This window comes from Malus sylvestris, chromosome 17 (genome assembly GCF_916048215.2).
Source record: "Malus sylvestris chromosome 17, drMalSylv7.2, whole genome shotgun sequence".
NCBI lineage: Eukaryota > Viridiplantae > Streptophyta > Magnoliopsida > Rosales > Rosaceae > Malus > Malus sylvestris.
The window spans coordinates 13,924,741-13,941,925 of record NC_062276.1 but is presented as its reverse complement, the minus strand read 5'-3'; the positions used below and the strand labels follow the sequence as shown (position 1 = coordinate 13,941,925).

The window sequence follows — 17,185 nt, the reverse complement described above, 5'->3', positions numbered from 1 at the left end:
GCTTCACGGATCGCAGCATGTATCAAAGCTTCAAGTGAGTCGATTGCAGCGGAAAGGCGTGCATCCATGGCAGGAAAATGGGTCGGGTGGGCATGCACAGGAGGGAAACCAAGATTCGAGAAAGATGATACCATTGATACGATCCAATTCTCAATTCCCTTAATCAACCTACAAATAGCACAAGAAAGCTATGGAAGAAAAAGGAATGAGAGAATGAGCAGAGCTCCAAATATTTTTGTATTTAATTTCTTTTTGTAAATTCTGATCTGATTTGTTTTCTGGGAGCTGGGCTCCTTTTATACAGACTCCACCTCTTAAAATGCCAGCTGGCATATTTAACAGTCCTTAATAATAAAGACTAAGCATAAAACCTTCAATTAACTCTCTAAAATCACCGATTAAGACAATCACAATTAAGACCTATTTTGGGTTCATAACAGCATGCACCCGAACAACCACTTCTTCCCCTCCTACATCACCACAAAATGCAACATCCCAAGTCCCACCCTCGTCGTCACTTTTCCCGGCAAGGCAATCTTTAGTCCGCAACCTGACCCACTTCGAGGACATCCAATTTTCTTAAGCTTTAGTGCTTTGTCACATGCCAATAATGGCCTTGTCGATGACCCGAGTCACCGACTCCCTCATCGAGACCTACTCCCAGATCTGCAAGAAGAAGAAGACGATGGGCTTTCCTCTACCGTTTTCGCGCATCCGATCAACCATCCTTGGTCGCACTTATTCTAATTTCTAATGGATAGGCATCTGGGGTGGTTAGGTAGGGTTGCAATGGTGATGGCGCCTGGGGTGGGTTGGGTAAGGAGGGGAAGAACATTATTATCTTTTTCTTTTTTATTTTATTTTATTTAATAAAAATCAAACTTTTATTTAAATATTTAATGATAATATTTAATTAGATTTGTAGGACCCAATTATGTGTCACATCATCATATAATAAAAATTTTAACAAAATTATGACGGAATGACCACATTGATTTGTGACGTCCATTTTCAAGGACTACATTGATCGATTTTCAATTTCAATGACCATCTTAATGGGATGGGTCAATTTCAAAGACCATTTGTGATAAAAACTTTTTTTTTTTTTACCTCTTGTTTGATTATAATTAGTAGTTAATAGCTATGTCCAACTCAAGTCTAACCTTCAATAAAGAGTTATGCTAGGTAGACCAAATTATTAGACTAAAGTTACAAACCATATGATGTGTCACCAATAAAAAATAAGTATGTTAATTAACACTTAAGTAATAATGTAATCATCAGCAACCACATCATATGGTTTACAAAATTTGATTTAAAAATTTAGTCTCCCTAACATAAGGTTTCAATAAATTAATGTATGTATGTCTTTACCAATACTAGCCTACTAGGTTTAGTTTGATGCTCATTCTTTGTTTATACATATCAATTAAAAACTCAAAAATATGATTTTTTTTTTCAATTTTATATTGATAAGGCTAGTAAATAAGAAAAAGTACCTCACGATTTATATAAAAATAGTTTAAAAATTCAGATAAAGGGGAAACAAAACCCATTAACTATCTAATTGTACATTCAGGGTTGTTTGGTGCCCTTATTTCAATACAAAATAAATTAGTTTTTTCAAAATTTTAAATTATTGAGTTTGAAGTGCTTTTATATGTATAATTTTATCAAAGTGTTACGTGAGAAATCAAATCATTTTCCTTATATGAAGTTAGGGCATATTTTTTGGCATTTTTTGGTTCCCTTATCTCAATACAAATTAAATTGGTTTTCCGTGTTTCTAAATTAACGAGTTTAAAGTGTTTTTGTAAGTATAATTTTATCGAAGTCTTACGTGTGAAAACGAATAATTTTTCTCATATGAAGTTAGGGTATATTTTTTGGGTTAATAGGTTTTTTTGTCGCTATATCTCGAAAGTTGTTTTGGACTTTTCAAGCAATTCGGATTAAGACACTGGTTACGCATGTCAATTTTGGAAATGTAATATATGGAATCGAAGAGAACAATAATATCTACATGACTTATCATTATGCAATAAGCCTTGTCGAAAACAAGTAGAATAATCTCGTCTGAACTATTAAAATCAGGAATTTAGGGATGTTAGGAAAGTTTGATATTTAATTAATTTCTTATTTGTTTTCCTTTTAGTTGTTTTATTTACACCCCATATTTTATTGACAACACCCACATATTTAATACTTTCCACTTCTAATTTATGAATTAAAATTTATGTTAATATACGTTACATATTTTGCAGCACTACCCTCACACCCCACACCTTATACATACACCCCACTCTCATGTTACACCCCACATCAAATTCTTTGTATGTTTCCAAAAAATATATATATAAATATAAATAAAAAAGAACTCACGTGATCCGTGCCACAAACTCGTCTTCTTCACCACGAATAGAACGGGCGGACGAAGTGGAGAAACTTGAATCACGTTCGAAACAAAAAGTTTCTCGTTTTCTCTATTCAATTTTCAAATCAGCAGATTAAATTTATTTATTATATATTTATCATTTTTAGGGTTTCTGTCAATTAAGAATCTTAGGAATTCTTATATTCTCAATTCAGTTTATCGGGCTTTCGAATGTTTATTTAGCAATTCGGAGTTTTTATGCACGATGCTTGTCTGCATCAATGCATCTTAAAGGCTGGTGGTGATCTTTTATCAGTGCATTTTAAAAACATAAAAAATTGCTAGTTCCTTATGGTTCATTTTGCTAGCACATTTACATAATATGTTGATATTATTCGCACATTTACATTTTACATTGATCTCCTTCACAGGTTTTTATTTTGCAAGTTTTGTGCACATAATCTCTAGTTCGAAAAGTGATTGTTTTAAATTCCTTAAATTTACTTGTCCAACTACATGGTTACTTTATTTCTTTTTGGGGGGAAACCACAAAGGTAAAACACATGGTTACTTAGTTTTAGGGCAACTTAATGCCACGTTAGTAAAAAAAATATGGTTACTTGTTATTAGATTTTTTTAACACAATAAGAAGTTAGGACAGCTTCCTGATGCCCCTGTGTACATAACTATGTATATCAACTGAGACTATAAGGATCCAAGTCTTTGCACGCCAAGAACATATGTACCCCTTTTCATTTTTGGGGATTCCATCTTTGATGCTGGAAATAATAACTACTTCAACCTCACTTCAAAAGCAAATTTTATTCAAGGTTAATTATCCAAACACCCCCGAAGTTTTTTGAGTTTTCACAAAAACTCTTCAGGTTTAAAACATTACACTAACACTTCTGAAGTTTTAATTCGCTTTCACATAATCCCTTCAAGGAAAATTTTACCCTTTCAATTAATTATCTAACAATAAAAAACATATCTAACAATATAAAAACAATTTTATAAGTAAATATAGGAAAGGAAAAGATCAAATTAATATTTTAATTACACTAACACTTCTGAAGTTTTAATTCGCTTTCACATAATCCCTTCAAGGAAAATTTTACCCTTTCAATTAATTGTCTAACAATAAAAAACATATCTAACAATTTAAAAACAATTTTATAAGTAAATATAGGAAAGGAAAAGATCAAATTAATATTTTAATTTAAACATAAAATGGAAAAGAAGGCTATAATTCTTCCATGCAAGCCGTGACGATCCCAAAAACTTCAGGGGTTTGCAATTGGCATGATTTGATTGTTTCGATCTTTTTTTCTTTCTCAGGTGATAGACCTTAAAAACTCAAATAAGTCGATTCAGGAAGGTGGAGAAGCAGTTGAGGCACAAACTAGGTGATGCAGAAGCCTACACATTGCTGTCCAAAGCTGTTTACATAATTAGCATTGGAGGTAATGACTATTTGTCTCCACTAGCATCCAATTTTATCAATGAAGAATATGTTGGCTTGGTTATTGGCAACCTCACATACGTAACACATGAATTTTTTTTATGAATATTTGGGATGAGTTCGTATGCATTTTGTCAGGAAATATACAAGAAAGGATGAAGGAAATTTGGATTTTCAACCTTGCCGCCTCTCACTAATCTACATAGCCCGAGAGTACATAAACCAGGAGACACAGGCCCCTCTACGGAAGAAGTTACACCACTAGTGAAACTACACAATAATGTACTTGCTAAACTCCGGCTAAAGCTGTAGAGAGAGCTCCAAGGATTCAAATACTCAAAAGATTGATCTCTACACTAACCTAAAAGAAATAATTGATCACCCCACCAAAATATGGAATATATAGCTACCTACTGTACCTTCTGTTGGAACTAAATAGGACTTGGTTTTACAACTTGGAACACAAGACATCTGTTTGTGTGTCTGTTTGAATTCCAACTGCTAGTCTCTATGTAACGGCTAGCTTTTATTTTGTTGTTAGTGGATTAGGTGTGGACTTAGTCTCATAGGACAAGTGTATGCACCAGATTAGGTTCTTAATTTGAAGGGCTTAGGTTACTCTCAAAGTAGCTGTATCTGTTTTGTAGGGAAGAAGAAGGGATAAGAATGTATGAAGAATCCAATGTTGATTTAGTGAAAGATAGTGCTATTCACGCACTCATTTTTACTTCTCACACACCCTGTTAATTTTTTACCACTATCTTCTTCAATTCATTTGATCCGACGGAGCTGAAAATTAAGAAAGATCTGTGAGAAGTAAAATGAGTGGGTGGATAGCACTACCGTTCAATGAACGGCTTGCTGAGCTGCCATAACTAGCTCGAGCACTCTTCTCTGAAAGCCCCTTGATTTGTTCTTCATTTCCTTGCTCTAAAATTACCTCTCACACACACACAAACAGAAAGATACAAACTTTAACACCTTCTCCTTTTAGTTTTAGTTTCTCTTATTTGGTTTTTTCGTAAGTTAATAAGTCATGATTCTTTTTTAATTTTGTTATTATTATGTTTTAAAGGTTTGAGAGAAGGAAAGACTGCATGATGTGGATCTGGTCCAAAAGGAGCAATTTGTACTTGTAGAGGAAAGAGAGGTGTGAGTGAATATCTGTTATGTCACAATGCTACTGAATGTGTGTTTTTTCGACTCTTTCCATCCAACCAAAAAGGTTTATCGGAAAGGTTCGCCGGAAAGTGTCCAAGTTATGGTGAACATTTGGTCTTTTCTGTATTCTAATTCTCTACACCAACAGAAAGGAAGAAATTCTAATCGATTAGCTGACTTGATTCAGCCAATAAGAGTTGTAACTCTTCATTCAAATAAATCAGAGTGTGTTTTCTTTTTATCAAATATTCTTGTTTCTTTCTTTAATTTTTTTAAGAGTGAAATTAGAGAGGTGGAATATAGTTTCACATTATTTGGTATTAATTTGTAAACTGAATACCAACATTGAGGGAGGGAGTGGCAATGGTCCATGTCGAAGAACTTTGAGCTGTGAAGGGAAGAGAGGTGTCATTCATTATTGTTTATGTCACAATGTTACTGAATATTCTTTGACTTTGGCCATACAATGTCTTCTTTGTTAAATCCTTGCAATCTCAAAGCACTATCTGAAACTTTTTTTTTTCTTTTTTGGCTAGCATAATAGACCGGCCATAATAATTTGACATCAAATTTGTTAGCCACGTAAGTAACAAAGAAAGAGGAGTACTAAGTGGTTTTTATTTTTCATTGAAAAAAGTTGAGATTCCACCATAAAACCAATAGGCAGTATGGGGGAGTGGCCCTACTTACTTATAAGTCCATGAACATCCCTCCTCTCATCAACGTGAGATTCATTATCAATATTCACCTCATGGTACAATACAATATTAAAGTACAAGACATATATAGATCAATGAACCTTCTAATTTGGCAGACTCCCTGTGAACGATGCTGGTTGAAATTCGTTTACGTATGTGATTAGCCAAGCCACACCAAAATTCCAAGTCCAAATTTGTTATTATAATATTAGTACCGTTTGAAATTCGTAACTTTGTATACATTAAATTATGTTATGAGCACCTATATTGGACTAAACAAATTAGTCATTTACTTTTTGCGCAAGAAAATCAGACACCTATATATTGATATGAACCAAAGGATCGAAGATATAACACATACAAAACCAGAACAAAAATGGCAACATTAAGGCTTCAAATATGTATTCTGGCTTTCTGTGCAAGCCTTCTTATTCCAAGCAGCTACAGCCATGGCGAGAAAAAGCATGCAGCCTTGTTCGTCTTTGGTGATTCAGTATTTGATGTCGGAAATAATAACTACGTCAACACTTCCAGTAGCTTTCAGTCAAATAATTGGCCATATGGGGAAACCTTCTTCAATTATGCCACCGGTAGAGCTTCTGATGGTCGTCTAATTCCGGATTTCATCGGTGAGATGTTGTAATAATGAATTGTTATATATCTAATACTAGTGAATAATTTATGTACAAATGATTTTAAAATTTCTATTAATGATGCAGCTGAGTATGCAAAATTGCCATTTATAATGCCGTATTTACAGCCAGGGTTCAACAATTATGTTTATGGGGTGAACTTTGCATCTGGTGGGGCTGGTGCTCTTGCAGAAACTCATCAAGGATTTGTATGTGGTCTTGCTTATATATATGCCTTCTTATGTGTTATTATTTTTACAGCACTTAGATTCTACATAAAATTCATTAATTTTTATTTTCACCATGCAATGCCACGTTAAATTTAACTTCCATCTATCGAATATGTTCCATCATTTGTCGAGACTACTCATTTTGCCAATATAGATTGTGTCCTCTCTTCATTAGCATGACCTTGCCATTCTTGTATACAGGTGATAGACCTTAAAACTCAACTAAGTTATTTCAAGAACGTCGAGAAGCAGTTGAGGCACAAACTAGGCGATGCAGAAGCTTACACATTTCTATCAAATGCTGTTTTCTTGATTAGCATTGGAAGCAATGATTACTTCACCCCATTTGGAACAAATTCAACTTTGTTTGAATCCCACTCACATGAAGAATATGTTGGCATGGTGATTGGGAATCTCACGAATGTGATCAAAGTAAATGCTTTCTGTTTACTTTCTCAAAAATATATAATACACATGATATAATGTGATACTATTTTTCTTCTTTTGAAAGTTCGGATGAGTTACTCTACTTCATATACATTTGTCAGGAAATATACAAGAAAGGAGGAAGGAAATTTGGTTTTGCAAACGGCTTTCCTCTCGGTTGTGTACCTAGCATGAGAATACTTAAACCAGAAAGCTTAGGTGCCTGCGTGGAAGAAGTTACAGCATTAGTGAAACTACACAGTAGATTACTTGCTAAAGACCTTCTTAAGCTAAAGACCAAGCTCCAAGGATTCAGATATTCAAACGCAAATTTCTATAATCAAGTAAATGAGATTATTGACAATCCATTAAAATACGGTAAAGTATTAGCCGTGATGCATTTTCCGTTTTGATTTAGCCTCTCATATTGTTTTTAATATTCATTTTATTATTATTATGCTGTAAAGGCTTCAAGGAAGGAAAGGCGGCGTGCTGTGGCTCTGGTCCATACAGAGGAATTTCGAGCTGTGGTGGGAAGACAGGCTCCGCAGAGTTTCATTTATGTGAAAATGTTACTGAATATGTTTTCTTTGACTCTGGACACCCAACAGAAAGGGTTTATCAGATACTGTCCAAGCTATGGTGGAGTGGAACTCCGTATGTGACTGGGACTAGCATTCATTTGATGGAGCTATTTGATATTTAGACCAAATGTGGGCTTATTAGTTTCATAAGCAATTCTGCATTTTGTTGCAGACACCACTTCTGATTCAAAATAAATACATCCCATTTGTATTGAATAATTCAAAATATATACATCCTCATTATAACAATTACTATTGCATAATCTTGATCAATCTTTAGTTAGTAGTATTTGATAGTATTTGATGGGTTTGTAAAGGTTTTAAAATGAATTGAATTATTTTATTTGAATGGAAATAGTATTTGATGGGTTGTGATCATTCATAAATATGGTTGTGACTGTTCAATTAAGGAGAAAGTGAACAATCTTTGCTTTTAAATTGAAGAGAAAAAAATATAATTTAGGTTTTATGCTATTGTTAGGAATTAATTAATATGCCAGCTGGCATTTAAAAGGATAGTGACTTTGTATAAAAGGAGCCTAGCTCCTAGAAATGAAGGCAAATCAGTTTTACACAACACAAATCAATACAGAAAGATATTGGAGCTTTGCCTCCTCTCTTCCTTCCCTTTTCTTCCGTAGTCATTCTTGTGCTACTTGCAGGTTGAATAGGGTTCCTGAGAATTGGGTCTTATCAACAACTATAATGAAGAAAAATCACTTCCACATCTATATAAAGGCTCGATCACATTGAGTCATTAATCAATTAATTAGTTGAGTCATACAAGTTCATATGAGATTAGTGGCGGATGCACAAAGGGACCTAGGAGGTCCCAGGATCCCTTGAAGACCCTTGAATCATTGCTTAAAATTTTTCAGGACCCCTCGTACTCGAATGAAGGTTGTGTAGCATCCTCATGGGGAAGATGAACGTGCGGAGGAAGAAAGAAAATTTTTCCCTTTTCAACCTTGGCCCAAGACGCACGTTTTAGCCAACTAATTAAAACCTTTTTTTTTAATAAAAAAAAATTAGACAATGGCAAAACACTGTCGTTTGCTTCCTTTTTGTTTTAAGTCATCAAGACCCCCGTCACTCTTCTCGAATCCCCATACCTTACTCATCCCTTCCCCCATCCAAAACCCGAAACCCCCAATTTTCACATATCCAATCCTCAATTTCCCAATTCTCAAAACCCTAAAATCCTAAAATCCCACCCAACTCATATTTTAATTTTACTCGAATATCAAATCTCAATTTGTTTCAAATATCCACACCACCACCATTTGGTTCAAGATTCAAATAAAAAAATTTCTTATTCCAATGTGTAGTGTAGAGATAAGAAATATGGAAATGTTTTTCAAGCAAAGAACATATTTGCAAATGGAACATTTTCAGACTATGAAACATCGTCATAGACGCTTGAATTAGAATTTTATAGCTTGTAATGTTGTTTGCGTATGATTCATGAATGAAATGTATTATAATTTAACTTTTAAATGTTATTTTTATCTATAAATTTTTTTACCTTTATTATTGAGACCCCCTGAGTTTAAAATTCTGGATCTGTCACTGTATGAAATCATTCCATACTTAGAGATTAAGTGAGTATGAGCGAGTTCAACACAATCGTAGTTTGCTGGAATCTTATGATTTAGAGTGCTACTATTGTAAGGAGGTGGTAATTGTATTTTTGGAGTAACCATGAGTACTATAATGAAGCATAAAACTGGAAAAATAACCAAATTCTTGACTTGACCTTATTTTTCAAGATTTTCTTACCCAATTTCTCATGTGCATTAGCAGTGCATTGGTTATATGATGCGAATAATATAAGCACACAAAATTTAACCCTCTTTTTGACAATTGTAGTATAGATGTAAGTAGGGTATCGTTGTAGGCCGGGGATTAGGAGGGATTGCTAATCTATTCTAAATTAATTTAAAAATATTAAACAAGACTCAAGGACAAAAAACTAGGCTAAAAGCTCTAATAACTCGAAACACACTTAGAATGACTCAAAATAATGAAAACAATCAAATTAGACACTAGGAACTGAAATGGACGGAAATTGAATTAAAAGACTAACAACAATGAAAACTAACTAAATAATATAATTTAATAATGGGGAGGGTTTGGTTTTGACGAGAAGTAAATTAAACTTAAATAAATTACAGAATTGACAAAAGCATGAAATTAAGGTGAAAGGATAGGTGACGGACTAGCTAGAGGGTTCTTCTCCACACATGACACATATGCAACCTAAATTGATTTTCAGTTGTTCTTTCAATAAATTGTAAATCTCAACGCCCCAAATTAACCGTGAATTGCACTAATTAACCCTTAGTTTTTCCACAAGTTATTGGGTTGGATGATTGCATACGACAACCCAAAACATTCCCTACAAGTTCCCTACATGAATTGCATAATAGAGATACAAGCAAGAATCATTAAGTTCTATGAAAAACATAAGCATTGACGAGGCACTCGTTACTATGATTTGCATGAAACTTATGCCAAGAATTTACTTAACGTGATTGTGACTAGCAACCTTCACTACTTGTGAATATAAGTTCATAACGATTAGGTGAAACTCCCTTATATTCTAGCGTCAAATTCATGCATGTAAATTAAGTATGCATTCTTAATCGACATACAAAAATAAGCTATCAATCAAGCAGTTAAGCAAATTAAATCACAACTCAGAAATCACAACTGAAGGTAATCAATTCATATTACAAATTTATTCATGGCTTTGAATTAACCTCTAGCCAAAATAAATTTAGTTACACATTATTAAAACAGAAATAAAATATAAGTTTGGAAAGATTTAACCGAGAGAGAAGGCAGCTTGCTCCTTCTGTTTTTCTCCCCGCAAGCGCTGCTTCGCTGCTTTCACTTCTCTGCTCTCTGCCCTCACTCTGCGCTTCTCTCTCCGCACACTTCCCTGCTTTCCCTTCTCCCCTTTCTCTCTTTCCCGTCTGTTCTATCTATCCATCTCTCTGCCTTCTCTCCTCCCTTTTTCGCTGGAGCCCTCATCTACTTGCTGTTTTTATTTATTTCTTTATTTGACTTTTCTTCTATTGCCAACCTGTGCTTTGCTGTATTTGTTGCCTTTCAGACAAAACCAAAGGGCAGCCTTAATCATTCATCATGATTATTCATCATGATTTTATGCTTTATGCTCTTCTTTGTCATCTTTGTCTGCTTTTCAATTCCAATCTGCAAGTTGTCATCAGCTAGACCTTCCCTTACTCAAATGCCCATAACTTCTTCTAGAAAAATAATATTAACAATCCGCGAAGTGTTCTAGAAAATAGACATCTGTAGCTTTCCAAGCATATAAGGCTCATTCTCTAATTCATTCTGAGCTGTTCGCAACTTGCTCCCAAAGTCAGCTGATTTACACAGGCAGTTTTGACGAATTTATTACATAAAATTTCACTTGTTCAATTTTTATTTTCTTTGCATAACAAATCCTATAAACACAAAAATAACGTAAATAGCTCAAAAATATAAGGAACTAACTAAGAAAAGACGAGTGAATTCGAAGTAAAAATATATATAAATATGATCCGATCATTATATTATGAAACTATTTGTCTACAAAATAATATTATTTATTTTAGGTCTAATCGGATAAATGGTCCTTGTGGTGACAATGGAATCAAAAGATAGCCCCGTGGTAAAAAAAATTAGGATTTAAACCCTCATGGTGTAATCCGTTAGCAAATTTAGTCCAAAAGTGATTTTTCCGTTAAATGTACATTAAATGCAAGGATAAAAATGTACTTTAACATGTGTACACCTTCTTCTTCCTCGTCTCTCTGCTCTGTTTGTAATTTGCATTTTCAATCTTCCATTTCGAGATGATGTACTTTGCATTATCAACACCTTCTTCCCCAAAACAAAATATCCTGCAAACCCACAACTATCAACACAAAACCCACTTCAGAATTTCAATCAAAACCCATAATTTAAACAAAAATCAACTAAAGTACCATTTTGTAAGTGGGTCTAAAGAGCCTTTCAATAAAAGCTGCCACAAACAAGTCAAAAAGCCATGAAGTCAAGCCGAGGGCGGCCCAAAAATATGACAAGGCGCCCAAAACCAGAATGGCACCGGGGGCCATGAGCGTCAAGTCATCGAATTTGGGGCCTATTGCTTCTATATATGACGTCGCCGCACTTCATCACTGTGCATAGAAGCCCCAATCCCACACCCAGAAACATGTTGTGGATGGCGTGGATCAACTTGCCGTTGCCGAAAGCGAACACCAACAATGTTTTGGAGTTTGAAATTGTGATTCTTAATGAACTAGGTAGTTGGGATTCGACTAAGGGTTTGATTTTGAGTTTTCTGCTGAGAAATGGGTAAATGGGTCTTAATGAACTAGGTACTTTGCATTATCAACACCTTCTTCCCCAAAACAAAATATCCTGCAAACCCACAACTATCAACACAAAACCCACTTCAGAATTTCAATCAAAACCCATAATTTAAACAAAAATCAACTAAAGTACCATTTTGTAAGTGGGTCTGAAGAGCCTTTCAATAAAAGCTGCCACAAACAAGTCAAAGAGCCATGAAGTCAAGCCGAGGGCGGCCCAGAAATACGACAAGGCACCCAAAACCAGAATGGCACCGGGGGCCGTGAGCGTCAAGTCATTGAATTTGGGGCCTAGTGCTTCTATATATGACGTCACCGCACTTCATCACTGTGCATAGAAGCCTCAATCCCACACCCAGAAACATGTTGTGGATGGCGTGGATCAACTTGCCTTCGCCGAAAGCGAACACCAACAATGTTTTGGAGTTTGAAATTGTGATTCTTAATGAACTAGGTAGTTGGGATTCGACTAAGGGTTTGATTTTGAGTTTTCTGCTGAGAAATGGGTAAATGGGTTTTGATTGGTGAGGACGGAGCTTGGCCAGTCCGATGAAGGGATCCATGTTCTGGTCCAATTGAAGAAATCCATGTGCTTGCTGATATGCAAGATAGAAAATACAGTATCCCAAAATGGAAGAAAGTGAAATTACAGAGAGAGAGAAGAGGAAGGTGTACGGGGTCAAATTACAGTTTTGTCTTGTATTTAACAGACATTTAACGGAAAATTACTTTTGGACTAAATTTACTAACCGAGAATCACCATAAGGGCTTAAATCCTAATTTTTTTAACCACAGGGCTTATCTTCCAATTACCTTATCACCACGAGGACCGTTTATCCTATTAGGCCTTTATTTTATAACTCTTATGTGTAATTAGGGGGACAGATCTGTGGTACTAATTTGTTTACATAATTTTTTAAACATGTTTCTTTGGGGCTCACTTCGTAATGTAATATTTTTTTTTAATTTGTAGAGATAGATTAGGCGAGATTAGCTCTTCATCAACAGTCGTGTGTGAGGCACCAACCCTCTCCCGAAGGAGAAATGACCGTTGTACCCAGAAACCCCTTACCCGTCCCCTCTCTACTAGATTTTATTAATAAGAAAAAAGGAAAAGTAATACAAGCGGGGGAAGTAGGTCAATACCCTCTAAAAACAACTTTTAAAACCAAACCCTAACAAGAAGTAGAAAACTGCTTAAGACACGAAAACCCAGTTACAAAAAAACAAGGTAAAACCCATCCTTACAAAAATTATAATTTGGGCGAAGAGAAAGATTATGATGATACGCAACAATAGCACAAGGAGGACATGAGTCCCACCAATAAAGCCCAGGATGGTCCACTCCATAATTTGCCAAACAGTCAGCCACTTGATTCCCTTCGCGAAAAATATGTGTAACTCTTATGCACATAGAAGAGAGCAACACTCTACAATTCAACCAACAAACCCTCAAACGCAAGGGAACACGATTATGACAAGTAGAAGTGAAAAGAACAGCCAAGGATGAATCACGCTCAATCCAAAGGGAATGCCAACCCTTCTCCCAAGCTAAGTTTACTGCATGAATTATAGTATGCAATCCAGCTTCAACAGAGGTGGCCACCCCTAAAGAAGTAGCAAAACACCCTACGCATGAACCAAAATGATCACGAAAGATACCGCCAATACCAGCTAATCTTAATGATCCACGAGTTGCACCATTAATATTCACTTTGACCCAATGTAGAAAAGGTGGTTTCCATACAACTTCAATAACATGAGGTGACTTGGCAGGATGACTAGACAAACCAATAGAGCGAAGAATACAAAGTTCTTTCACAGAATTTTTCATGTTTCCCTTGTTCAGCGAATCAATTTCAAGGAGTTGAAAATTAATTGAGCGAACAATAGCAGTAATTGAAGGTCGAATATCGTCAAAACAAAGCTTATTACGTGTTGTCCATAGACAATATAAACAGGCTCCAATTAAACCCCACCATAGAAGTTGAATATGAGAGCCATAGCCTTTGCGAATAGGATAAGTGAAGAAGGTCATAATATCATCAAAGGGAGAGATCACCCCAAACCAATTTAAACATGAAGACCAAACCTGACGTGAGAAAGAACATTAAAAAACAAATGTCTCGGAGTTTCCACATTTGAGCAACAAAGGGAACACATGGAGGGAAGAGCAAAACCTCTATCCTGTAATAAAGAATCTGTAATAATTTTCCCATGCATGAATTTCCATAGAAAAAGAGAATTTCTAGGACGAAAACAAGAATTCCAAACCCAACGGTCCCAAACCACCAAAGGTTGCTTGCTTCGTTTAATATCATACGCACAAGAAAGCAAGAGATGACCATCAGAAGAATCAATCCAAATCAAAGTATCATCAATTTCAGTAGTCTTAGGCAAACAAATAGAACAAATTTGACCCCAAATAAGATGTAGACTATCATGGAGAGAGGCAGGATTTATCCAATTCCCATCAATAGATTTATTGGAGACCCGTGTATGCAAAGTTTTACCAAAGCATTTTGAATGTTTAAAACTTCAATTAAGGATTTATCCACCAAATTAGCATGCCAAAAAGAAACGTTTTTACCTGAACCAATAATCCAACGTGAGTTCTGTTGTAATTCAAAAAAAAGAGGACGAAGACCAGGCCATATAGAAGAAATCTTATACGAGGATGAGGGCAAACCATGATTATTGAAAAACCGACGAAGCCAAAGTAGAGGTGACCAAGATTTCCCAAAAAATTTTCAACAGAAAAGCCTGATTCAAAGAAGCGAAATTCCGAACGCCAAGACCACTCTCATTCAGCGGAGCACAACACCTCTTCCATGAAACCGTCAAAAAACCACGAGAGTCCGCACAACCTGTCCAGATAAAAGTACGAGCCTCATTTCTGACTTGCACCAAAACAGTAGAAGGCCATCGGTAAACCGAAAAACCATGAGAAAGCATACTAATAACAACCGATTTAATTAAAGCAACACGTCCAGCCATAGACAACGAAAGTCCTTGCCATTGAGACATCCGTTGACGCACTCTATCAGCCAATGATTGGAAATAGACCCTTTTTGGACGACCACGAAAATGAGGAACACCAAGATAAATAAAAGGAAGGTCCCCCAAATTTACACCAAGCCAAGAAACAATTTGGGAACGACGATGAAACGCAGCTTTCCCAATATACACTCTAGATTTTTGCTTATTGATATATTGCCCAGAATTCAAGCCATATTCATCCATGAAAGCCATGAGATTCCTCAAACCACGTTTATCTCCTTAACAAAAAACTATGATATCGTCAGCATATAGAACATGAGATGGAGCTTGAACACTACGAGGAAAAGAGATGGGAATAATGCAACCTGAATGCACCAATTTAGAAATACCTCTACTAAGAACTTCTTCAATAATACAGAAAAGAAGAGGCGAAAGAGGATCACCCTGACGAACACCACGACTGCAACTGAAAAAGCCCACCGGAGAGCCATTAAAAAGGATTGATAAATGCGCTGAATGAAGAATAAAGCTAATCCACTGAACAAAAGAAGAATGAAAACCAAAAGCCTGAGGCACTCGAGTCAGGAAATCCCAACTAAGAGTGTCAAAAGCTTTAGCAAGGTCAAACTTAATTGCGACATTGCCCCCATCGCATATATTGTCAAGCAAATTAATACATTCCGAAGCAAGATGTATGCAGTCGGAAATATGACGACCTTTGAGAAAAGCAAACTGATTTGGAAAAATGATCTGAGCTGCAATAGGAGCAAGACGATCTGCCAAAATTTTGGTAATCACTTTAAACATAAAATTAGTCATGGCAATAGGGCGAAACTGTGAAATAGAATCAGTGTCTTGAGCTTTTGGAATCAGCGTTACAAAACTACAACTAAGATTGGGAAGGATATAACCTGATATAAAGAAAGATCTAACCGCTTGGACCACATCACCGCTAATAAAATCCCATGTGGTCCGGAAAAAATGACCACCGTAACCGTCAGGACCAGGAACGCTATCAGGGTCCATGGAAAAAATGGTATTTTTTACCTCTTCAAATGTAGGAATAGCTAGCAGAGAAGCATTTTCAGAGTCCGTCACCAAGGACGGAATAAGTCAAGAAAGTAAACCAGTATCCATTGTGCTGCCATCATCAGTAAAAGTAATGGAGAAGTGCTCAACAACATGAGTGCATAAAACATGAACATCATCCTCCAAACGGGAACCAATTCGTAAAGAAAATAACTTGGGTTCCGATCAACATCACGCAACCAACGGACACGAGCTTTGTCACTCCAGAATTTTTCTTGAACTATAAGAGCTTGAGAAAGACAAGAATGAGCTTGTATCTCTGCAGCATAACGATCCTCAGAAAACCCCCCAGTTGATATTTCAAGTTGTATTGCCTCAAGAGAAGCACGAGCCGCATCCACCTTTGCGTTGACCTTCCCAAACACATTCAAATTCCAAGATTTGAGAATAGGCTTCAACAGTTTAAGCTTAGCTTGCAAATAAACATTGGGCAGCCATAAATAGAAAAAGAATCCCAAGCAGCACGCACCATTGTTAAGAAATCTGGATGATCCAACCAAACTTTTTGAAATCAGAACGGTGTTGGAAACTGAGCAATAAACTTCTGAAATGAAATTAGCAAAGGATTATGATCAGAAGTATGACAGGCCAACGTAGAGCATGTAGTCACATGCCAAGAGTCTAACCACGGAAAAGAGCAGAAGCATCTGTCTAAAAGCATTTCGATATGGGAAGAAATACCCCTTCCATTTGTCCAAGTAAAAGGAGAGCCCTTGGTGTCAACTGGAATTAGATTATAGGTGTCAACCATAGCTTGAAATTCTGCACAAGCAATATGGCGAGGGAGAGTACCACCCATCTTCTCATGAGCACCAAGAACCGCGTTGAAGTCACCCAAAACTAAATGAGGGCCAAAGAAAATAGAACAATCATATGCCAAAGACAACCACAATGACCTCGTTTCCACCACCGTAGTTGCCGCATAAACAAAAGAAAGACCATTAAGGACACCATTATTAAAAAACTGAATGAAAATATGTTAGTTAGAAATTGAAACCACAGTAGGAGAAGAAACATTAATTGAACAGAAAACCCAAAGACTTGGAAGGCGAGACGATCGTTGACACCCACCAAATGCTTACCAATAGAACGCCAATAAGTTTGTTTGATTCGAGAAAAAGAAGTCATTGGTTCAGCTAAA

The 17,185-nt window shown here is 36.0% G+C and overlaps 1 protein-coding gene and 1 pseudogene across 2 annotated transcripts; both read left to right on the top strand.

The window, feature by feature from the left end:
• Positions 1 to 753: 753 nt before the first annotated feature.
• LOC126611817 (GDSL esterase/lipase 1-like) lies at positions 754 to 5,300 on the top strand (annotated as a pseudogene).
• A 762-nt stretch (positions 5,301 to 6,062) lies between these two features.
• Positions 6,063 to 7,823, top strand: LOC126612115 (GDSL esterase/lipase 1-like). Of its 2 annotated transcripts, none has more exons than XM_050280427.1 (5): positions 6,063 to 6,324; positions 6,415 to 6,536; positions 6,759 to 6,989; positions 7,106 to 7,327; positions 7,451 to 7,823. In XM_050280427.1, the coding sequence occupies exons 1-5, from the start codon at positions 6,072 to 6,074 to the stop codon at positions 7,646 to 7,648; spliced, it is 1,026 nt and encodes a 341-aa protein (XP_050136384.1). In that variant the 5' UTR covers positions 6,063 to 6,071; the 3' UTR covers positions 7,649 to 7,823. The 2 variants fall into 2 exon arrangements, with proteins under 2 accessions (XP_050136384.1, XP_050136383.1); XM_050280426.1 differs by having other exon boundaries at positions 7,106 to 7,361.
• The last annotated feature ends 9,362 nt before the right edge of the window (positions 7,824 to 17,185 follow it).

Excerpts from the sequence above, each read along its gene's own strand:
- LOC126612115 (XM_050280426.1), top strand. The coding sequence starts at position 6,072 with ATGGCAACATTAAGGCTTCAAATATGTATTCTGGCTTTCTGTGCAAGC. Across the intron at positions 6,537-6,758 it reads CAGAAACTCATCAAGGATTT|GTGATAGACCTTAAAACTCA; the intron begins GTATGTGGTCTT and ends TCTTGTATACAG. Across the intron at positions 7,362-7,450 it reads TGACAATCCATTAAAATACG|GCTTCAAGGAAGGAAAGGCG; the intron begins GTAAAGTATTAG and ends TATGCTGTAAAG.